General features: G+C 36.3%; 1 protein-coding gene across 9 annotated transcripts in view; it reads right to left on the reverse strand.

Moving 5' to 3' along the window:
- Positions 1–24631, reverse strand: part of CCSER2 (coiled-coil serine rich protein 2) — a 154251-nt gene that overhangs the window by 72457 nt on the left and 57163 nt on the right. For 7 of the 9 annotated variants that reach the window (XR_005016766.1, XM_036828095.1, XM_036828100.1 and 4 more), the window contains 2 exons: positions 12914–13004; positions 4896–5058 (listed from right to left, as the gene is read on the reverse strand). Coding sequence is in view for 8 of the 9 variants with exons in the window: in XM_036828095.1 (XP_036683990.1) it covers positions 4896–5058; positions 12914–13004 (254 nt within the window). In the remaining variant the exon portion in view is untranslated. Of the gene's footprint in view, positions 1–4895; positions 5059–5759; positions 5907–12913; positions 13005–24631 lie in introns of those variants that run through there. The other 2 variants (XM_036828103.1, XM_036828102.1) reach the window with 2 other exon arrangements.

A 24631-nucleotide genomic window follows, 5' to 3' on the forward strand; every position in this document is an offset into this window, starting at 1 on the left:
AAAAAGTGAATCCTGACACAGCAAGAAAAAAGTGATTTATTATGTAAAAGACATGCTCAATAAGATTAAAAGCTGATTTTTCATCAGAAAGCACAGGGATCAAAAACGTTAAAAGAAAGCCTATCGGGGCTTCTCTGGTGGCGCAGTGGTTGAGAATCTGCCTGCCAATGCAGGGGACACGGGTTCGAGCCCTGGTCTGGGAAGATCCCACATGCCGCGGAGCAACTGGGCCCGTGAGCCACAACTACTGAGCCTGCGCGTCTGGAGCCTGTGCTCCGCAACAAGAGAGGCCGCGATAGTGAGAGGCCCGGGCACCGCGATGAAGAGTGGCCCCAGCTCGCTGCAACTAGAGAAAGCCCTCGCACAGAAACGAAGACCCAACACAGCCAAAAATAAATAAATAAATTTATAAAAAAAAAAAAAAAAGAAAGCCTATCAACCAAGAATCCTATATCCAGCAAAACTATCCTTTAAAATTAAAGAGAAACTAAAACATTCCCAGATAAACACAAACTGAGTGAATCTGTTGCTATCAAACCTTCCCTACAAGATATACTTAAGTTGGAGACTTTAATACCTCCTTCTCATTAATGGATAAAACAACTAGGAAGAAGGTCAGCAAGGAAACAGAAGACTTGAGCAACACTACAAACTAAGAAAACCAAACAGACATCCACAGAATATATGAGATTAAATTAGTAATCAAAAAACTCACTGCAAAGAAAAGCCCAGACCCAAATAACCTCAATGGTGAATTCTATAAGACATTCAATGAAGAATTAACAAAACTCCTTCACAAACTCTCTCAAAAATAGAAATGAAACACTTCCAAGTTCAATTTATGTGATAATATCAAAACCACAAAGACATCTCAAGAAAACTACAGACCAGTATTTGTTATGAATGTATACAGAAAAATCTTCAACAAAATACTAGCAATTTGAATCTAGCAACATCTAAAAGGATACCATGACCAAGAGGGATTTATTCGAGAAATGCAGGGTTGATTCAACATCTGAAAATCAAAGTCATACATCACAGTAACAGAATGAAAGGAAAAATTATTATCTCAACAGACACAGCAATAGCATTTGACAAAATCTAATACCCGTTCGTGGTTAAAAAAAACACTCAACAATACAGGAATAGAAGGGAACTTCCTCAACCTGATAAAGAGTATCTATGAAAACCCACAGTTAACGTCATACTTAACAGTGAAAGACCAAATGCTTTGCTCCTACTATCAGAAAGAAGACAAAGATGTCTGCTCTCATCACTCCTTAACTTGTACTGGAGATTCTAGCCAATTATGCAGGCGGGAAAAAAAAAGGGAAAGTATCCAGATTGAAAAGAAAAAGGTAAAACTATCTCTATTCTCAGATGACAGATCTTATATATAAGAGACTCCTAAGGAACTAGGGAGTCAGAAGGTTAAATGAATCATGCACATGAACATTGGAGGCTACACTCAGAGTTGCAGCAAAGCTTACAATGAAGAGGGAAAGTGAGCCAAGGGCCAAGATTTTTGTGAGCTAGGTATTGGGACCATTAAGGAGGAGTTGATAAAGCCAAATTCCCTAAGTGTCAAATGAAAGAGGCTTAAGAACACTTCATTTAGAAGTAACAATGAGGAGGGAAGACAAAGACCTCACCCCTAAACAGTACAGTACTAGAGTGCCTGGAAAATAAGAATCCTTCACATAAGAATGCTACTGAGGAATTAGTACATTTCGGAAAAAGTTACAATCAGGAGAATGTAGGTGAAGAAGTCAAGGATATGGGTTTGTTAAGATGTGAGAGAATTCCACATGGTTAATGGAGGGTGTAGGGAAAAAGGGAGGTCTGGGGAGAAAAGAGGAATAAAAGGATAGGCCAGGTGAAAAGAGAAACAGTACTGACAAAAATACAGAGAAAGTAGATTAGTGGTTCTGAACCACCAGTCCCCTGAGTTACAGATTAAGACATAATCCTGTAATTAATTATGACAACGATGGGAACTGAAGGACAGACAGGAAAGGGAACCAGCAACATTCAAGAAGTCATAGAATGGGAAGAGGAACTTTTACACATGTAATATTAAAAGGCCCTGGGGTTAGTACATCCAAATCTTTTAAAATCAAGGTATAGAAAGAAAATAATAGTTTTAAGGTTTGCTGGAGTAAGGCTTATCTTGGATGAGATTTCTCTCTGTACCACCCATCCCCATAACTGGCTCTGAGAAATATAGAAGTCCCAAACCTCGCACAGCTACCCAAAAGCCTGAGGGGATCCATAAACTGGTTAACCTATAACTAGTCATAACAAACCAGTATGTGTCAGTTCACTTGTTGGGAAGTTCCGCGCTGAGTCAGATTAGCAACCACCAAGAGTTCTGTGCATTTCTCTCTCCTCATCGAGACTCACAAGTGTGGATGATCCACAAACCACTAGTCCCTCAAAATACACTGTGTAGAAGGGACTTGTCCTCATGTTTTGGAAAATGGCTACATATTTTCCTTTACCACCTTTTGCATCATCACAGTACTATAATTATATATTAAAGGCACTGCAGAGTCTACTATTTAAAAAAAAAATTAACTTCGTTTAACTTGTTCTTCCTATACTCATCTGATCAGAGTCTCCCTTTTCTACACCTATTGACATCCAGGAATACAGTTTTTGAAAAATGTTGCTTAACTTTTCTGACAGATAAATAATCAGTCTCAGCTTGATCATTGCCAGGGACAGAGACTGCTATCTCCAGATAATTCATTCCATTTTGCATATTCTGATTAATAGTCTCACAAAGCTGAAATTTGCCACCCTTTATCTTAAAATGCATAGAAAGTTTTGCTATCTACAGTTAGAGATCACATTTATTCATTCCTCCAAGTGACCTACCAATTCAGCTATGAACCTAAGAGCAGTTCTCTGAAAATGTCACACTGTTTCATACATGGTTTTGCACATGCTATTTTTTCCATCTGAATACTCATCCTTCTACAGAAACTGATCCTCTGCAATTGCTACAGTCATAGCTATCAGTTCAACAGTAACTTTCTTTATGCATCACTATCCTAGACAAAAACCTGTATGCTCCTGGAGTCCTGTATACAACACTTTGAGGCACCTCTCATCATTACACTGTACTAATACTGCATTATAACTATCTACATACCTGTCTCTCCCATACACTAAACACCCTGGCAGCAGGAAGTATTTACTACTCATATTTGTATGGGATGGAAAAGGCACAAGAGTCTTCTATCTACCTGATAATTGCAATGATTCCAACTGACCTCACACACTGCATAATTCTTTTTAACCTCCTCAAAACAATGCTCCAAGAAGCCAGTACCAATCTACAGCTTTCACCTCTCACACCATCTCCAAATGCATTCCAGCTTGAGAATTTAGCACAGAGCTCAACATACAGGTTCTCAAAAAATACTTGTCAAATGGTTGAATAAATCTTATAAGCAAAGGTTCATATTTTAGGTAGGCTTTTAAATTTTCATAAGTTGGCCTTAAATTTACCTTCTTATAAACCAACCATCAAAGATGAAGGAAGCATCACCTTCATTATTAGCAATGAAGACTATCTTTACATCAGATTCCTGCCTGATAATATCAACTCTCTGATGTCCATTCCTTATCAAAAGCCCAGATACGAGAAACAGAACAGCCAAAATAATGCCTGGAAGGGTATGTACTCCATACATTCTTCTAGATCTTCTAAATTTTATCCTGGCATCAAATTTTACCAACAGAAGGATCTTTAGTTGGACCTCACTGTTTCATGATCCACTGTACAACTGCCTTTTCTCACTTAGAGTTTTTTGTAGCATGGATTGAAGAACATAAAGAAAAAACAGACTTAAGGAATTTATCATTATTTCTACTTTGGGAAGCTGTCTGAGACCTGTCCACTATATCACAAGGTATTCTCCTTATAAGAACTCATGCAAAGCAACTGCTTTCAGGTTTCTATCTCATAAAAGCAAATTAATTGAGAAACATACCCTTTATCTTATGTATATTATAAATCTTCAAGTTTTGTTCAAGTTTTGTTCTTTGCTTTTGCTGCAAGGAATCTTAATTTTTTTTCTTACTTCAAGAACTATACAGTGCCTTAAGTTTCCCCCCTTCCATTATGTCTTTATCCCAATTTTATTATTTGTATTGTAAATGTGCTCCAAAAGGACCTCAAGTCCCTAGGAGAATGAGATGACAGAGTAAAAATGAAAAAAATTAATAACTGCCATCGGGTGTCTATAGTAAGTCAGACACTGTTCCAGGCACTTTTATCCCTGATCCTTGAACACTGAGAGAAAGGTATTATTAAGTATGTTTTACAGATGGTAAACTGAAGTAGAGAGGGGTTAAAAAATTACCTAAGCTCACAAACCTAAGTTGTACCAGGCCAGGGTTTGACCCCAGGTTTGAATGACTACACAGCCACACTATACATAAGGTCTGACCAAATTAAAGACTATGCTACACTTCAAAAAGAAAAAGTATTCTAGTATAGTACTTGAGGAATTTTAAAATTTCAATTTATTGTATAAGCAAAAGAAGACAAATCACTTGGCACTAATTTTACACATTAATATCTTAAACATAATAAACTTCAACAAAGTCAACATCTCCGATCATTCCCAAATAAGAACTAGAAAATCACACAAAAATTTAAAGTTCAAACAGCAGACATAAATGTTTATATTCACGACAAAGCTAATGAAAAAAGATCTGAGCCAAAAGAAAAGAATTAGACATATTATTCCAATTAGTACCACATATAACTTGAAATGTTTTTTGATGCCTCTAAAAACAAAGACGAAAAACAGTTTTGAGGGGTGGGGGGAAATATGATTCAAAACTAGTAAGATAGAAAATATAATTGACATTAGACTCACCTGCTCAAGTCACTTTTTCCATAGTGATGATAGTGGTCAGGATGGCTAAGGTGGTAATGTTCCTGTCCACTCCACCTCTGGGGTGGCCTTTTCCAAAATCCTTCTTGAGACTGCCGAACATTTCTGTCTGATCGGTCAAAGCGGTTCATATTGTCACACTCCACTAGACAAATTCAAAAGTGAAACACTAGAAACATGTACACACACTCTATAAAAGCTAACTACTTATAGCTCAATAATTAAATGCTGCTGAAAATATAAAAGTAATATTCTAAAAATACCAGCCATTTATGTTAGCTAACCACAAAATCAAGATTTCCAGAAGAAAAATGACTAGTTCTTTCAGTGAAAACCGAACTTTATATTATTCAAACTGAAGTAAATTATAGAACTTTCATTATCACAGTCACTTAAGTAACAACAGTCCTACTGTTTTAAAACAAGCAAATTATCCTTGAAATCAACATTATACATTTTAAACACCAGTAGTCAGTTTTAAGTGGTTTTCATCATTATCAGTAGTTGGTTCTGACTTCAGAATGAAAATGACAAGAAAAAGTAGAAGATTTTAAGTCTGGTAGAGAACTCATTCCTAAAAATGAATGCCACAATTAATTTCTGATTTCAAGAAGCACAAATTAACTCTTCATCATAAACAAATCATATTTTTTAAATTAAGCTCACAGTTTTAGAAAGTAAAACGCTCCAATCTGCCGATAGTAGAGCTTGTTCAAAAATTCTAAAATGCCACTGAAAACAAAGCCAGTACTTTGCAGCAACAAACAGTACACTCCCTGAAATCCAAATGCCACAAAAACATGAAAAGAATTTCTTTGAAACACCCCAAGCTTCTCCTTCACTTACCCAAACACTTTTTCCTCACATATCTGAGCACTCACTAAGAGAGTTACTTTGTACAAGGGAGACATTGTGTCACTTGCTGCCTACTCAGACATAGCTGCATACAAGGCACTGACAAACAGGCCTTCCTTCCTGCTCAACTCCCAGCCCTCCCTGTGGGAAGCAAGCCCAGTTTACCCTGTGACTCCATCTTCATTCAGTGCTTACATAGCCTCTGAGTTAAGACTGTTACTAAAAATACAACTAAACACTAACCCAAGGCAGCAACAGGAAAGGTTTCTCTAGTCTGAGAATTATTACATGAGAAAGTTCAAATCCTGCATGTTCAGAATCCCTTGTGATAAGAAAGCTTTAGAAATCAACCTAATCCTCCCCAATTTAAAAAAAAAAAAAAACCTCACTATTTAAATGATTGTTTTAACTTAACCTAAACCTGAATTTGATACATGGAAAGTGTTTAATTACAGTATACCAGGTAAAAACAAACTTCCCCACTCCAAAAAAAGGTTGATATAAAGTGTATATGTTCAATTCTCATATACACTGAACTCACTGTGAACACATTACTTGTATATGAGTAACAATTTAAATAAGGTTCTAAAAGACATTGAAATTTTGTTTATTAGAAAATTTCCATTAGAGAAATCAATTTGGGGAAAAAAAAATAGGTTTTATAGTTTAAAAAATATTTTTTTAAAGAAAAATATTTTAAAGAAGACTTACATTTGAAATTATTTCTAACAATTTCTCATCATCTTATTGGGATAAATTAAGATATACATATTTTTTTAAAGTTCAATAAAGAAAACCGGACTGTTAGGTAAATAAAGGCATGGTGACCATTATGCCACAAAAGTAAGGAGGAGAAAATAAGACAGCAAAAGAAAAATAAATTGAAAAATAATCCTAAGAAGGCTTAAAAATGCTTTTAGTTGACATTCACATTATACTCACAGACTCAGTTAAGTTCCTTAAGTATTTCTACATGGCATTAAAATGTTACTTTAGGTTAAGCAATTCTATATAGCTGAGGGATAATCTATATCTACTTTTAAATCTGAATTCATATCTATTCTTAATTCACGCAGGTAAAATTCCATTCACTCCCCAAAAAAGAAATTCTGTAATAAGAATCTGATATATAATTAGTATATCATCCACACAGTGCACTCAGAGTAATAAGAAGCAAACTAACCAGGAAAACAGGTCAGGAGATGGGGTTAAATGCTGTGGGAAATTATAATGCAGAAAATGATGTGCTGCTTTTGTATTTACTAAAGATTGTTGGTAATACACACAGGCTCCAAATAAAGCACTTTCATTGAAACATGAACTCAACCATCAGCATAACTGACAAATAGGCACCGGAAACAAATATTTTCCATGACTACAAAACACTCTTGTTAGAACTGGGACAGAGGGGGGCTTAAACTCTCAGAAAAATGTCTCCTCCAAGACTCTGAAGGAAGGAAGGGTCCTGCTTATACTACTACCTGCAGTACCCATCAATCATGTTTTGATACTTTAAAATGTTACTAAGAAGATAATGCAAAATAACATTAGTGGTCATTTCTTAGAAAAGACTAAGGGCAGAGAAAAAGAAATAACATAGAAAATAAAATGGAAAGCCAATAAAATTACAAGATGGAGTTAATTTAAAGCCAGTTTCCAGAGCCAATGAAGGAACAGGACAAACAAGACTAAGAAAGGAAATAAATCCTTCTGAATGTGTAATATCATTGGGAAGGATGAGGCAAACCTAAAGGCTTTCCAAAAAAAATTTTAACCAATATGCTGATCAAAACTATCTACACACCAGATTTGACCCTAATTATGAGTTTAGGAATAGAGAATAAATAAACGCCTTCTGAAGGGGCTTTCTAGCTCCCAAAGTAAACGGCAGATTTTAGTAGGTTTTTTACTATGAGTAGGAGACAGAATTTTCAGGACTTCTACCCTGTGATGAGGGAAATAGAATCTAACATAGCTAACTGAGAGGTATGGGATATGGAGATGCCTATGTCTAACACTCATCATACCCATTTCTTCTGATTTGATAAAGAACGAAATATGACGCCAAAAGTAACCTAGGTTCTTTCTAATAACTTAAAGTCCTAAGAAGATAATGGCTGACAAAGGTAGTATTTCTATCTATGACTAACAACTGGCTATGAAGATAGCAGGAAGAAATTATACATCAGAAAGTCTGGAAAGAATGTGTCATGCAGGAGGTTTTACAATCTGAACAAGAAAGCTTTTAAAATGAAATTTGGTTGAAAGAAGAAAAGCTCATGTTAAAAAAAAATCATGAAGTTGTTATTACTAAAAGCCATTAGTACTGAAAAAGAAAGATAAATTTCCAGAAGAAAATACAGTAATTGGAAAGTGGTAAAGGACAATACTACTGACCTCATTTGACTATATCTCAATAAAATGTTTAGCAAAAAAGTGGCCTTAGGAAATATATTAATAACATGAAGTAAGTGCAATTTAATAGGCACCATAATTTGATGGGGTAGGATTCAGAAAGTAATTAGAAAGACATCTTTTTCAACAGAGAAAAGTTTAAAACAGAACGAGTAGAAGAAAGTTCACACCTAAGAAAATGTATACTATGGAAATTTCATAAACCTAAGGATGATGCTATGCATGTGCCAAATGCTACGCTTTAATCTGTAGGCAATGAGTGACCATTACAAGTTTCTGAGCAAGAGAATAAAACAATACAACTATGCCTTTGGTATAACCAAATTGTTCATATGAGAGACACTGTAGAACAAAAAGCCAGCAAATCTCAAATACCCACTGGTCTGCTAAAAGAAATTCAGATTCCAAAATTTCCTTAAGAGATTCCTTGACCAAGGTAAAAGAAAAATATAAAAGAAAATGATCTCTCTTTTTAGATCCTCCCAAATTGCTACTCAAATCTAAAGTCCTTTTTCTTTTTATTCCTCTTCCTTCATTCTATGTTCAGTTTCCCTCTGCCCCATCTCTCCCTTTAACCTCTTTCCCTACCCCTCAAGCTGACCAGAAACCTAAAAAGCTCTATGCCTCTTAAAGTGAACCTTCCTTCAGAAGATGGAAGATTCTCTTAAGGTTGACTTGGATGTGGTCTCATCCTGAGCTGAGAGTCATAGCTACAGACTTTCTAAGGTCTAAACAAGATTGGGAGAAATTTCCAGAAGAATTTAGAATACTTTTAGCAACTGATAATCCAGGGCCTCCAGATCTATACCAATTAGTTCATACATTAGAAGGAAATCTAGGTACATAAAAACAGAATAGAAAAAGCACAGTGTGAAAAACCTAAAGTTGACTTAAGAACCCACGATTGTGTAGAGGAGGAAAGTTTTTCTCAACTCTCTTAGGGCCTGAAAATAAAACTGACAAGATAGATTAATGGGAGAAAAGCATACAAATTTATTTAATATGTGACAATGGGAGCCTTCATGAGGAAATGAAGACCCAAAGAAACAGACCTGTATATTTTTATGCTAGGCTTGATGAAGAGTAGACAGTCAAGGAGGAATGTGACAGGTTAAGGAGTCTAAGTGTGGTAAACTGGGGGAAACTTTAGCAAGCCCTGTTTGTTAGGATCTTCTTGGTCTAAGTTTGTCTTCAGAGATAAGGATGCTCCTTTCCTCTACGTATGGGGAAGGCACCTCTCACATGACAGTTTTATGACCTGTTTCAGGGAAGATGGGCAAGAGGGGGAGGAAATCAGAGTGACTTTTCTGCTTCTGCCATTTTCTCAAACTCCTTCAGCTTAAAATATTCAATATGCCAAGGTGCCATATTTTGGGGTCGTGTGTCCTGAACTCCATCAATTGCAGAGGAAATCAGAAGTTAGAAAAGGACTTTCAGAGGCTGTCAACAAAGTCTTTTCTGTGAACGTAGACTGGGCTCTGATTCAGTTCTGTAAGCAAAGGAAGAATAAATCCACTAGAGATTTCACAGATAGACTAACACCATCAGATAGCATTCAGGAATAGATTCTGAAAGAGATGTGACCTCGTCTCCCTCCTCACTTGCCAGACTTCCAGTGCTTGGAAAGAGACTTAGAAAAAAGCAGAATAAGACTCAGAATAAAATGATGTCCTTCACATATAACGAGATGCCTCCACCCCAGTAAATTAAACACTGGAGAAAGGAGTCTCTTGATACACTTATAGATAAATAGCAGGGCACTGAAAAACTGTCTTGCATTGCCTAAGAAATAAAAGAGAAAAAATAAGTGGGTGATTAGTCAAAGTGTTCTGAGGGAAAAATCAAGCACCCAATTTCAGGTTTTATACCTAAACTCAAAGATAAAATTTTCTAAACAGTAAAGGACAACCCTGCAAATATATTATTGATATAGGCACTATAATATCAACTTTAAACCCTGTGACTATTATATAACCTCCCCCTCAGTGTCACTAAACCACCCAGTGTAGCTATCTCCAATAACTCAGACAGTTCCCAAGTCCTAGCCCATAACTGTCCAAGAAACATTTGACCAACAAACATTCTTTCCTTGTCTGTGCTACCACATATGCTACCTTAATAGGTACACAAATGCAATTGCCAGCTAAATATTCTCTTCATGGCCTCTTCCTTGAAATCCCAGATGACTTCCCTATTCATAATAAAGTCACAGCAAACTTGTGTCCAAATCAAACCCAAACTAAAGATCTCAACAAGGTGCCAGTCTTCTTGTTGACAAAAATTCCACTGATATTGGCAGAATTAGTGGGGCTGAACCCATAAAATCCAGAGTGATCCATCCAAAACTCTACCCAAATTTGCATAATAGCTTCAAAAACCAGAAGCTAAAGGGAACTAAAACCAATAGTCTAAGTATATTAGAAGACTCCTTAAACCTTGTACTAGTCCTTGTAACATTCCTATCCTGTCAATAAAAACTCAGCGGCAGTGGGTATAGTCATTCAGGACCTCAGACCTATAAAGAGAATAGTCATTCCCTCCTTCCCAGTAGTACCAAATCTAAATACTGTTTTACCTTTGGTGCCTCTGAAGGCTACATATTTTAGATCCAGGTTCTGCTTTCTTCAGTGTTCAATTAGCTCAAAATAATCAATACTTGTTTGCCTTCTGCTAGGAAAATCTATAATATATGTGAGATGTTGTATCTCCGGAGTTCCCTCCTACTTTTCATAAGTCCCCAACCAAGACCTCAGAAACTTTAAATTGCCTTGTGATTCTACTTTTACCTAATATATGGATAACTTTTTGTTGTGCTCTAAAGATGAGGCAGGCGCTAAGACCAATGCCATCTCTCTACTTCCTGGTTTAGCTAAGGTTTCCAAAGAGAAGTTGTTATAGTTCTGTCAAAGTAAAATGCATTAGATAATTTATTCCACAGAGGTAAATCCTTCATTCCTTACTACCAGCCCTTAAAACTTCACATTAAATCTCCTGGATCATAAAGTCTCATTATTTTTTCCCTTATAATCATTAACGGTTTACGTTTTTCTTCTGTGTTCTAAAATACTTTTCCACTTGATCTTCTAGGCCACTAATTCAGATTTCAACTATGCTTTCTGTCATCGATTGAACTGTTTTGTTGGGAAATCTTCTTTTATAATAAGCTCCAGAAAGCATTGTGCTGCAATTGAATCTCTCTAAGTGCTCTCATTATTATCTCTTTCGGCCACTCTAATCCCAGGAGTTCTGCTGTTTTCCCTGTTCCTCTTCCTGGGTACTGGCTGTGATTTTTCTTTCTCAGTTGACTAGAACTCAGCACTGATTGCTAGAGTATCCCAAGTGACAGCAGAACCACAAGAAGATGTAACAGTCTCTACCCCCGTGGTAGAGTAGATACTGTTCTCAGCTCTACACTCTGTCCTTCAGTAGACTTATACATCCAATGTCCTCTGCCGCAGAGATTCGCACTGTGAATATAGTATACTTCCCAGTCGCACGGGTCTTAGGCTTGGCCATGTAACTTGCTTTGGTCAACAGAATGTGGGCAGAAGTAACACTGTGCTGGTTCTAAGGGAAGACTTTAAGAGATACTATACGCATGCTTCTCCTCACCCTGTTGTCCTTCTGCCATCTGCCATGAGCACAACCTGCTCCAAGGAGTCCTGGTTTCAAAATGAAGAAGCAAGGAGTAGACCTGAACTCAGTCCCACAGCCTGAGCTGTCCCAGCTAATACAAAGATCCATGAATGAGAAAAATAAATGTTTATTTTGAAAGCCACTGAGATTCTAAGAGTGATTATTATATAGTATCCTGGCAGCAGGGGAAAAGAAAAAACAAACAAAACAACCCTGACCAATATGACAAAAGTGGACAGCAAGCAGGCTCCTTGTACCTCGATGAAGCACTAGAACAACCAACCACCCTCTCTGAAATATCCCTGCATTTTTCTAGCATCATGTATAAAAAGGACTTCACTACCCTTTTTAGTTCATCCCTGGACCCTGGAAGGCCTAAGAAACCTGGCAAATGTTGACTAACAGGGAATCCATAGCTCTCTGAGATTCTTCTTCCAGGAGGATCCTCATTTCAACCCTTGCCCCAGAGGATTCCTAGGCTGGTCTCTGGTTCCTGACAAGTCTTTAAGACAGAAAATCCTTCAAATGCTATGGCAGTGGGGGCAAGAGCACCTAGGCCCCTCTTGCACATGGATTATCTAAAGCCCCACTCCACCAGTTACTGGTATCCAGAGACGAAGACAGACCAGATTTGAGAGTAAAAAGGATAGAATGATTCATTCAGGTCACCATTTTCCCAGAATTGATTTTTTTAAAGTACTTATTAACTTAATGGTTTTTGCTGCTGTTTTACAAGTCAAATGATATCTTTTTCTCTAAATTTATGTTTTCTTAAAATCAAAATGAGACAAAGGAATAAAAAATTGGGTAAGACCAAGGGAAAAAAGGACAAATCCTATCTACCAGATACTTTAGGATATAGGTATACAATCTTATTGGATCATACAGAGTTATACCTAAGACCTACAAAGTCAGGTTTTAAACATTTAAATAATTTTGCAAATGAACCTCTTTAACATCACTTAAGATAAATTCTCAGCCTGAAAAGGGTACCACCATAGAGATAACGAAGTCTGTAAATAAAAAATACCAAATTGGATATAGTCAAGTTGCTCAACTATATACTTCTGAAGGTTCAATATTGTCCCCCCTACCATTCTCAAGAGGTGCATCCTCAGGCAGATCCACATCAAGCATAAGGTCATCATCCTCAAGGTCACATGATTCAAGATTATTCAGAATATCCTGTAAACAAAAGCAGAAAAAATGCTATAACCTAGCTCAGTGTAATCATTATTTTTGAACATCACTATATGAGAATCTTATTTTACTCAATGTTTGTGTGGTTAAGAATAGATTTTAAAGATAAACTTAAAAAAAAAAAAAGATTCAACTGGTTTACTTGGTTAAGCTATTTGTAACATCCTTTTCCTAGTCTTCTTCCCCACCAGTAGATTTTTATTTGTATTTTTAAAAATTTACACAGTGCTCACTATCTGCAAGATATTGTTCTAAGCACTTCACAGATATTAATTGATTTCTTTAGTCTTCACTATGATTTAGTGACTAGTATAATCTCCATATTATACACGATGAAACTAATGCACAGAAAATCTAAATCCCTGGCCAAAACAGAATGTGAACAACAGGCGGTCAATCTCCTGAGTCCATGCTTTTAACAACTTCCCTGATAACATGAATAATCAAAAATGGTAAACAATCTCACAAGATGTATTCATATTTGGTATGGGAGGTGGTATTTTATTATCTCTAGGGATCTGACTACTTTCGTAAATTAATGAAGTGAGTCTTTAATGATGTCATTATTACACACTGCTGCTACTACTACTTTCAGCACCACTATTACTTCCTTGGTTTACCTTAATTTGTTCTTTCTCTACAGTAGGACTGGACTACTCAAATTGGTTATAAGCAGTCCCTCTTGGGTTCTATTTGCAATCTTGTTAGCTATTATCTATCCTTAGAAAAGTACTGTTTTGCTTTAGAAGACTCTTATTCTGAAGTCTAAATAACTAAATAAACAAAAACTAAGTTTAAGGTAATGAATTCAGTTTGACCTATAGCCCACTAGTGAATCCCTCCAATCCAAAAACTGATCTAATACTGCAAGATCTTGCCTTAGTATATATAAGTAAAAAGATCACAAATTCACAAATCTTTAAATGGGACTGAGAGATTATGACCTTGAAAAACTCTCACAGAAGGGGAATATCTACTTTATTACAGATAATATGAATAAAATTAGAAGTGTTCCCTATATTGGATATTCCACACAAATCTTTTCAATTTTGTGTTGGGCCTTCCTTCCAGGATCCACTGAGAACTAAGAGTAATTGGAATAATTGTTATTATTTAAAACAAACAAAAAAACTGCATAATTATTTAACCTTGGCTTAAGAAAAAGGTATTTCGCAGAACCTCTTTCCATTATGAAATATTTGCTGTCCTTAAAACAGTCTTCCTAAAAAAATCAAGGAAGAAAATGAATATGGGAAAAAAAAAACTGGCAAAGGCCATAATGGACAATTCACAAAATAAATAGAAAATAAACGGCCAATAAATACAATGTAGGAAAGAATGCTACCACACCAATGTGGATTTATCATGATTTAGAGGAATCTAGTATTCATACAAACCTTCTGGAGGCCAATTTGTTAAAATTTAGCTAAAACCTTTTTTAAAAAGGCAAAGTATTCCTTCCTAAGAATTTATCCTTTAGAAACAGACAAATGCAAAAAATATACGTATAAGTGTGGTTATTGTAGCATTGGACAGAATGGCAAAAAAAGTAGAAATGAGCTAAATGTCCAACAACAGAAAAATGGTTAAACAGGAAGTATGATATAGTCATATAACAGAATATGATGTTGTTCTTAAAAAAAGATAATAAAAATATATTTACAGACATAGAAAGATGTTAATTGGGGAAAAATACGAACTAGTTTGTTTCCAGTCTTTTGCTCTTACAAATAATGTTTCAACGAATCCCTAAATGTCAACATTAAATTGAAATAAATGAATCTGTATATCAAGTTGATGGTATAACACTCAGAGAGAAACTATTTCAAGTGGGGGAAAAAAATCCTCAAACTATTTTCAGTAACTACATTACAGGTGGTAATAATGGTGTTGTTATTCTGAGACTTGTGTATATTGGTATTTGCTGAAAAATGGATTCTCATCTTAGGAAAAAGAAAATAAAGACGTAAAAAACAATGAAATTAAGTAAAAATTCTATGTTATGTTCCTGAGTATAAGTGGAAAGTATCAATATGAACACAAGATGTTTTTCATCTTAAAATAAAAGATACATTTCTTCCACTGAAAAGGCCTACATGTTAAATGGAAAAAAAAATCATGTCTCTAAAACAGCATATATAGAATTATCCATTTTATGAAAAAAACATTGTATAATATGCATTGGAAAAAACTTAGAAGAAAACCAAAACACAGGTTAACTATTTTAGGATTATGAGATTTTTCTTTTTCTTCTTTTTTTTTTTTGATTAGAGTACCTGTATTTTCTCATTTTCTGCAATAAGTATTATAACTTATATAATTTTACTCCTAAAATCATATCTTCAATTTAAAACATTTGGCTATTTGTATGAATATGTGTGAAACAAGATGATGTTGGGCACCCCAGGCCAAATCTGACAACTAAAGACACAGCAAAGAATCAAAGGCAATAGAACCTCATTTTCTAAGTCCAAAGTAGGGCTTGCTGAGATGCACCAGTCAGCAAAAGGAGCACTGCCACCACTGCCAAAAAGGTGTTCTACTTTTAATAACTAACTAAAGTCTACATTTGTTTTGTAGGGTTTTCTGTAGGTTTCATTTTATAACGAAGATTTAAACACATAGTCTTAGGGAATGGGAATGAGCATGTTCTAATGAATTCAGAAGTGGTGAAAAAATTGTATCACTTTGAGAAGTTACTAAGAAAGCTCAATGGAAAAGGAAGGGGGACACAGTTAGCAATAATTACAGAAAGGGAAAACCATCCATATTTATGCTTCAAGTTAACACTCATCAATAAATCATTATATATGATATTTCAGAAATTTATCTAGACATATGGAAAGATACTCTGTAAAATGGTGGGGGGGAAGCAATTATATATGTACAATATGACTCCATCTTTAATGCTGAAAAATACATTTAAATGTCTGAATGGTGATAAACCAAAGAACCGTTATTATTTTCCACTATGTGAGACAACATGTGCTTATGTTCTTTGTATTCTTTTTGATTTTGACTTGTTACACTTTTTTTGACTTTGTAGTAAGGACATACTGCTTTTATAATAAGCAAAACTTCACACTAAAAAAAGTGAACCTCCCTTGGCAACAGCAGGGAAGTTCAAACCACACAAATCTAGCCTGCATGTGGGAATCCTCAACCCAGCCCAACTCCTAACCACAATAATAACCAGAGCCACCTGCCTCTCCCCTCTTCACTCGAGCCATTCTGGACTAGTTTGGGTGTCTGTCCTGGTGTTCCCAGAAAGTCTCACTATGTGAATAATAAATGTTTTCACATTCTCTTGCTACATGTGTGGCACCATCTTTCTCGACACTGAACAAATCTGGGGGGAGGGGAGTTGATCCTGCCTCCATGTGGCAACCACAAGACATACCATCAAAAATTCAACACATATGAAAACCAATATATGCAAGGCACAATTCTGGGTACACGATATATTCATGTAAAAAGACAGTCCCTATCTTGAGAGTTTGCTAAACTACTCCATGATATTGCTGCCTTGGCATCCATTTTGTGTGACCAAGAAGTCTGCAGGGGCCTGCCCTAGATAACAGTTCCAGAGTCACAAGCAAATGTAAGTTCCTAACAGGACTTCTCCAGCAGCCCTTGTGAGCAACAGTCTCCCCTGCCTCCCAGGGACTGCCCCTTGTGAAACCTTAGATAAGACCACCGCCGAGCTTACCAAAACCCTGCACTTCTTGGTTTGAACTGCCCAGTTGAGCCTTAGCCCAGGAACCTAAAAGCACTCCAGCCACAGACCCTAATAATAAAAGTATGTGCCCCAGGTTCCTGCCACTCTGTTTGCCCTTGTATGGCTCCTCGAGGCATGCCACGTTTTCCCATATGGCCCCTGCGGGCATGCCATGTACTTCCTCCAGGACCTGAGAGTAATAAACTTCTCTATTTCAATTTCCCTTGTGGTCTTTTGTTGAATTGGGGTTTACCAGCCAACATCTTGGGGCTCTATTTAACAAATGTTAATTTAACAAAGTCACAACAACCCTCCAAGTTTACTTGTCTCCCCTCAAACAGACAATTCCTTCACAGTATGGTATTCCCAAGTGCCATGAGGGTATATCACATGGATATATATCTTGGCAAATCAGAGTCAATCTAAAACAAATTCAACTGCAACAAAAAGAATAAAATACCTAAGAAAAAACCTACCTAAAGGGACAAAAGACCTGTATGCAGAAAACTGTAAGATACTATGAAAGAAATTAAAGATGATACAAATAGATGGAGAGATATACCATGTTCTTGGATTGGAAGAATCAACATTGTGAAAATGACTCTACTACCCAAAGCAATCTACAGATTCAGTGCAATCCCTATCAAACTACCAATGGCATTTTTCACAGAACTAGAACAAAAAATTTCACAATTTGTATGGAAACACAAAAGACCCTGAATAGCCAAAGCAATCTTGAGAAAGAAAAACAGAGCTGGAGGAATCAGGATCCCAGACTTCAGACTATACTACAAAGCTACAGTAATCAAGACAGTATGGTACTGGCACAAAAACAGAAACACAGATCAATGGAACAGGACAGAAGGACCAGAGATAAACCCACACACATATGGTCACCTTATTTTTGATAAAGGAGGCAAGAATATACAATGGAGAAAAGACAGCCTCTTCAATAAGTGGTGCTGGGAAAACTGGACAGCTACATGTAAAAGAATGAAATTAGAACACTCCCTAACACCATACACAGAAATAAACTCAAAATGGATTAAAGACCTAAATGTAATGCCAGACACTATAAAACTCTTAGCGGAAAACATAAGCAGAACACTCTATGACATAAATCACAACAAGATCCTTTTTAACCCACCTCCTAGAGAAATGGAAATAAAAACAAAAATAAACAAATGGGACCTAATGAAACTTAAAAGCTTTTGCATAGCAAAGGAAAACACAAACAAGATGAAAAGACAACCCTCAGAATGGGAGAAAATATTTGCAAATGAAGCAACTGACAAAGGATTAATTTCCAAAATTTACAAACAGCTCATGCAGCTCAATACCAAAAAAACAAACAACCCAATCCAAAAATGGGCAGAAGACCTAAATAAACATTTCTATAAAGAAGATATACAGATTTCCAACAAACACATGAAAGGATGCTCAACATCACTAATCATTAGAGAAATGCAAATCAAAACTACAATGAGGTATCACCTCACACCAGTCAGAATGGCCATCATCAAAAAATCTACAAACAATAAATGCTGGAGAGGGTGTGGAGAAAAGGGAACCCTCTTGCACTGTTGGTGGGAATGTAAATTGATACAGCCACTATGGAGAACAGTATGGAGGTTCCTTAAAAAACTAAAAATAGAACTACCATATGACCCAGCAATCCCACTACTGTGCATATACCCTGAGAAAACCATAATTCAAAAAGAGTCATGCACCACAATGTTCATTGCAGCTCTATTTACAAAGCCAGGACGTGGAAGCAACCTAAGTGTCCATCGACAAATGAATGGATAAAGAAGATGTGCCACATATATACAATGGAATATTACTCAGCCATAAAAAGAAATGAAATTGAGTTATTTGTAGTGAGGTGGATGGACCTAGAGTCTGTCATACAGAGGGAAGTCAGAGAAAAACATATACCGTATGCTAACACATATATATGGAATTGAAATTTAAAAAAAAAAAGGTTCTGAAGAACCTAGGGGCAGGACAGGAATAAAGACGCAGACGCAGAGAATGGACTTGAGGACACGGGGAGGGCAAAGGGTAAGCTGGGACGAAGTGAGAGAGTGGCATGGACATATATATACTACCAAATGTAAAATAGATAGCTAGTGGGAAGCAGCCACATAGCACAGGGAGATCAGCTTGGTGCTTTGTGTCCACCTACAGGGGGGGATAGGGAGGGTGGGAGGGAGATGCAAGAGGGAGGGGATATGGATATATAAGGATATGGATATATAAGGATATATGTATATGTATAGCTGATTCACTTTGTTATAAAGCAGAAACTAACAGACCATTGTAAAGCAATTACACTCCAATAAAGATGTTCAAAAAATTTAAAAATCTAAAAAATAAAATAAAATAAAATAAATTTTAAATAAAACAAATTCAAGTCAAGACAACCTAAGAAACAACAAATTCAGCCTCTAGAACGTGGAAGAGGAGACTATATTCTGCTTAAACAGTATGGTAAGGGCAAGGAAGCAAAAAGCATAATCTATTCCAAACGTTGGCAAAAACTTTTTAAAAGGTGAAAAGCATTTCAGATTTTGCAAGCCTACAGAGAAAATCAAGTATATTATGTAGGTACTTATATAACCATTTAAAGTGTAACCTCTGGAAGTGTAAAAAGCATTCTTAGTTTGCAGGCTGTGAAAAAAACTGGTGGTTGGTCAAATTTCCCTTACAGGACATAGTATGCTGACCTGCTCTATTCAAATAACTTCAAGTAGCTCATTAACGCTTGTTATGGACTGAATGTTTGTGTGTGCATCTCCCCCCAAATTCATACGTTGAAGCTCTAACCCTCAACATGAGGCTATTTGGAAATATGGCCTTTGGGAGATAATTAGGTTTAGACAAGGTCATGATGGTGGGGACCCGGTGATGGGATTAGTGTCCTTAGAGGAAGCAAAAGAGACCAGAGCACACACTCTCTCTCCCCACCATGTGAGGATTCTGTTAAAGGGTGAAGAGGGCCTTCACTAGGAACTGAATCTGCCAACACCTTGATCTAGGACTTCCAGACTCCAAAACTGTAAAAAATAAATGCCTCTGTTCAAGCCACTCAGCCTACGGTATTTTGTTACAGTAGCTAGAACTAAGACAACACTCAAACAGAGTGTAAGGGGAAGGGACAGAAATATATCTACATCATGAACAACTATTTCAGCCATCTTAAGGAGTCTGGACTGTATCTCAATGACAGGGATATGACTGTTGAGTTTTAAGAAGTGACAAATTGAAATTTGCATTAAAGAAACATTATTCTGGTTACAGTGTAGACAATGGATTTAAATGGGGGGAAAAAAAAGCAGTTTTGTAGCTACTGCAGAATCCATGTGACATATGACAGCAGCCTGATATTAATTAGTGTCAGTGACAATGAAAGAATAGCAATTACAAGACACACTGAGGAGTTAGGATCTAAAGAACCAAAGTTAACTAAGAAGTAAAGAAAGAGCCATGAATGACTCCTTGGTTCCTGGATTTAGAAACAGGTGGGTGATTCCCATTCACTGAAATAAAGTACTGAAAAAGGATGACCAGATCTGATAGGAGATAAAAAATTATATTATAATTTTATAAATAATTTTATAAATAATATCAGAACCTGACAGTTTTGACATGCCTGCTGCATCTTCAAGAAGACATGTCCACCAGACAACTAAATATACAGGGGAGTGGAGCTGAGGTGTGGGAGTCACTATCACATAGATGACAACTGAAAGTTGTTGAATAATGAGTTTGACAAGAGACACAGTGCTGACTGAGAAGACTGGATTCTAATATCTGTCTTAGACAGTTCTTCCCACATTCCCATAGAAGGTCTCTGTTTCTCCAATATCAGATTTTGAGAAGAGTTGTATCAGAGATATTATTAGACCTTTCAGAAAGGATTCAGGCAAACAGATAAGAAAAAAAAATATTATAATTTTTCTTCACTAGTGTAGAAATCTGTCATTTGCACAGCCTAGGAAATGCATTATTATAGGAAGAAAGGAAGCCATGTAAGCATGGAGACTGCTTAACATGGGAAAGTGTTTCTCTTCCATGTTTGTGATGGCAGGCTCTTCCTCTCACTGGCAAGCCTGCATCTGTTGGGAGCCAACATCCACATACACCTGGGAGACGATCTAGTGCAGCCATTAGCTGGGAGTATGACAATGAAAACATAAGTTTGTATACTGTCTGGCTTCCAGAGGCTTCCCACAAGTCTCACTGGAATTAAAACCCTGACTAAACACATATGAGCAGAAGTGCCACAGAACTTCCTTGGTCTCTGAGAATGCTTTTCCATTCAAAAAGAGTGAACTATGAGATGGTGGGCCAGTGCTTCCTTAACAAGTTTCTCCTTCAGTAATACACTGAAGAAAGCCTAAATGTTTCTGGCAAATAAAGGACTTCATCACCAGTTTGTATTCATCACCATGCAGTAAAATTAATTTTTTCTTTTGGCATACAGTTTATGAATTTTAAAACACATATAAGTTTGTGTAATCACCAATATAATCAGGACACATAACAATTTCTTCACCCAAAGAAAGTTCCTTGTCCTATCCAGTTTTAATTACACCCTCTCCCACCCACCACCCCTAGCAGACAATGATCTGTTCTCCATCACTATAGTTGTGTTTTTTAAGAATGTCATATAAATGCAATCATACAGTATGTAACCTTTTGGGACTGGCTTATTTCACTCGGCAGAATGCCTTTATGATTAATCTAAATCATTGAATATATCAGTAACTCATTACTTTTTACTAGTGAATAGCATTCCATTGCATGGATGTAACAGTTTGTGCATCCATTTACTCACTGAAGTAAACTGGTTTTTCCAGTGTTTAGTTATTATAAATAAAGCTGCTATGAACATTCATGTACAGGTTTTTGTGTGAATATAAGATTTCATTTCTCTAGAGTAAATACCCAAGTGAGTAGGACTGTTCGGTGATATAGTGAGTTTATGTTTAACTTCATAAGAAACTGCTAAACCATTTCCCAGAATTGCTGTAACAATCTGCATTCCAATTATCAGTGAGACCAGCCTTTCCCATATGCCCCTCCCCAGCTTGACTGCAGACTTAAAGTAGACCTTGTTCCCAGTGTGGGACTCTGCTACCTGGTTCCAAAGGGCACAGTGACAAACTTATTCACGAAATACTGTGTTTGTCTGCTCTAACCTGTCTGGGGTTACCTGAATGACTAACACAAAGTGTTTTTCTTTGTTTTGCCCAACTTGGAATTCACTCAGGCAGAAAAGCTGTGGGCACTGCTCAAAACCACAGTAAGTCAAACAAACAATCCACAATCACCCTGGGGCAAAAGATTATACTTGATATAATAGAATACTAAAAGACTGAGAAAAAAGGCTGGGGAGAGAATTTCTTTGGGAAATTAGGTAATTCAAAAGTGCCACCTACGTTGGGAATTTAGAAAGCCACAAAAATGCCCAGGGCAGAATGTATTCTCAGTAAAGACCTAAGAAAGCCCAAAGCTTTCACCTCTGGCTGATCTCTAGGCCCAGAAAAAGTAGCAAGTGAAGGCTAAGGTAGAACTGTAAATGATGGTCAGGCTAAAGATTGAAGGAGTGCCCCAACACAGAGCCAATATGCAGAGAGACACTGAATGGGTTTTTTTTTTTAATTTTGACTGTAAGATCTTTTAATTCTCCTTCCTTTTAATTCTTTGTTCTTTCTCTGCCTCCTTCTCTTCTTCTTTCCCTTATTCCCTTCCTCTTCCTCTCACTCTTCCTCTCTCCCTCTTTTTTTCTTTTCTTTCTTTTTATTTGCCATCTGGCATTCAAGGAAATCTCTGCATAAAACACTAAATAAACACAAGCTACAGTAACACACACTTCATAGGCCATACATGACAAGAAGAGAGGCTTTGGAAAAATAGTTTAGAAAATTCACTAAAAAAAGAAAGGGGCACTTCCCTGGTGGTCCAGTGGGTAAGACACCATGCTCCCAATGCAGGGGGCCCGGGTTTAATCCTTGGTTAGAGAACTAAATCCCACATGCATGCCGCAGCTAAGAGTTCACATTCCGCAACTAAGAAGCCCACATGCCGCAACTAAGAGTCCACATGCCACAACAAAAGATCCTGCATGCTGCAACTGAGACCCAGCGCAGCTAAAAATAAATAAATAAATAATTTTTTAAAAAACCCAGCTATAGCCTAAAAAAGTAACAAAAACAAACCCTAAGGAAGATGAGGGATATGATTTCCAGTGTTGCTATATTAAAATATTTAAAATGACTAGTTTTCAACAAAACCTTAGGGACATGCAAAGAAAGTATCATCCAGTCACAGAAAAAAAACAAAAATTAACAGAAATGATCCCTGAGGAAGCCCAAGCACTGAACTTAATAGACAAAGGCTTTAAATCAACTATCTTAAATATGCTCAAACCTCAGGCAAAGTATATCTAACCAAGTACAGAATATCAGTGAAGATAAAGAATATAAAGCAATGAAAAATAAAAATTCTGGAGGTGAAAGTATAACAATTTAAGAGAAAAACTCCTAAATACATAAAGTAAGTATTAACAAACACAAAAGGAGAAATTGACAGTAACCCAATAATAGTAGAGGACTTTAAAACCCCACTTGCATCAACAGACAGATCATCCAGACAGGAAATCAATAAGGAAACAGTGGCCTTAAAGAACGTGTTAGACTCATTGAACTTAATAGCTATCTACAGGACATTCCACCCAAAACAGCAAAATACACATTTTTTTCAAGTGCACATAACACATTCTCCAGGATAGATCATATACTAGGCCACAAAACTAGTCTCAAATTTAAGAAAACTGAAATCACATCAAGCATTTTTCCCACCACAACATTATGACAACTAGAAATCAACTACAAGAAAAAAACCTGAAAAAGACACAAACATGTGGAAGCTAAAGAATATGCTACTAAACAAACACTGGATCACAGAAGAAATCAAAGAAGAAAGAAAAAAAAAAAACCTGGAGACAAATGAAAATGGAAACACAATGCTCCAAAATCTATGGAATGCAGCAAAAGCAGTTCTAGGAGGAAATTTATAGCAATACAAGAAAACATCCTCAACAAAACACTAGCAAACCAAATTCAACAATACATTAAAAGGATCATACACCTTGATCAAGTAGGATTTATCCCAGGGATGCAAAGATGGTTCAATATCTGCAAATCAATCAGTGTGATACAACACATTAACAAATTGAAGAATAAAAACCATATGGTCATCTCAATAGATACAGAAAAAGCTTTTGAGAAAATTCAACATCCATTTATGATAAAAACTCTCCAGAAAGTGGGTATAGAGAGAATATAATAAAGGCCATATATGATAAGCCTAAAGCTTATATCATACTCAGTAGTGAAAAGTTGAAAGCATTTCCTCTATGATCAGGAACAAGACAAAGATGCCCACTCTTGCCACTTTTATTCAACATAGTACTAGAAGTCCTAGACACAGCAATCAGACAAGAAAAAGAAATAATAAATGGAAATCAAATTAGAAAGTAAGAACTAAAACTGTCACTGTTTGCAGATGACATGATACTATATATAGAAAATTCTAAGGACACCACCAAAAAACAGAATAAATGAATTCATTGAAGTGTCAGGAAATAAAAATAATATACAGAAATCTGCTGCATTTCTATACACTAACAACAAACTATCAGAAAGAGAAATTAAGAAAACAATCCCATTTACAACTGCATCAAAAAGAATAAAATACATAGGAATAAGACTTTTACTCTGAAAACTATAAGACAATGATGAAAGAAATTGAAGATGACACAAACGAATGGAAAGATATATGTCCTCATAGACTGGAAGAATTAATATTGTTAAAATAATCATAC

This window comes from Balaenoptera musculus, chromosome 16, assembly GCF_009873245.2.
Source record: "Balaenoptera musculus isolate JJ_BM4_2016_0621 chromosome 16, mBalMus1.pri.v3, whole genome shotgun sequence".
Taxonomy (NCBI): Eukaryota; Metazoa; Chordata; class Mammalia; order Artiodactyla; family Balaenopteridae; genus Balaenoptera; species Balaenoptera musculus.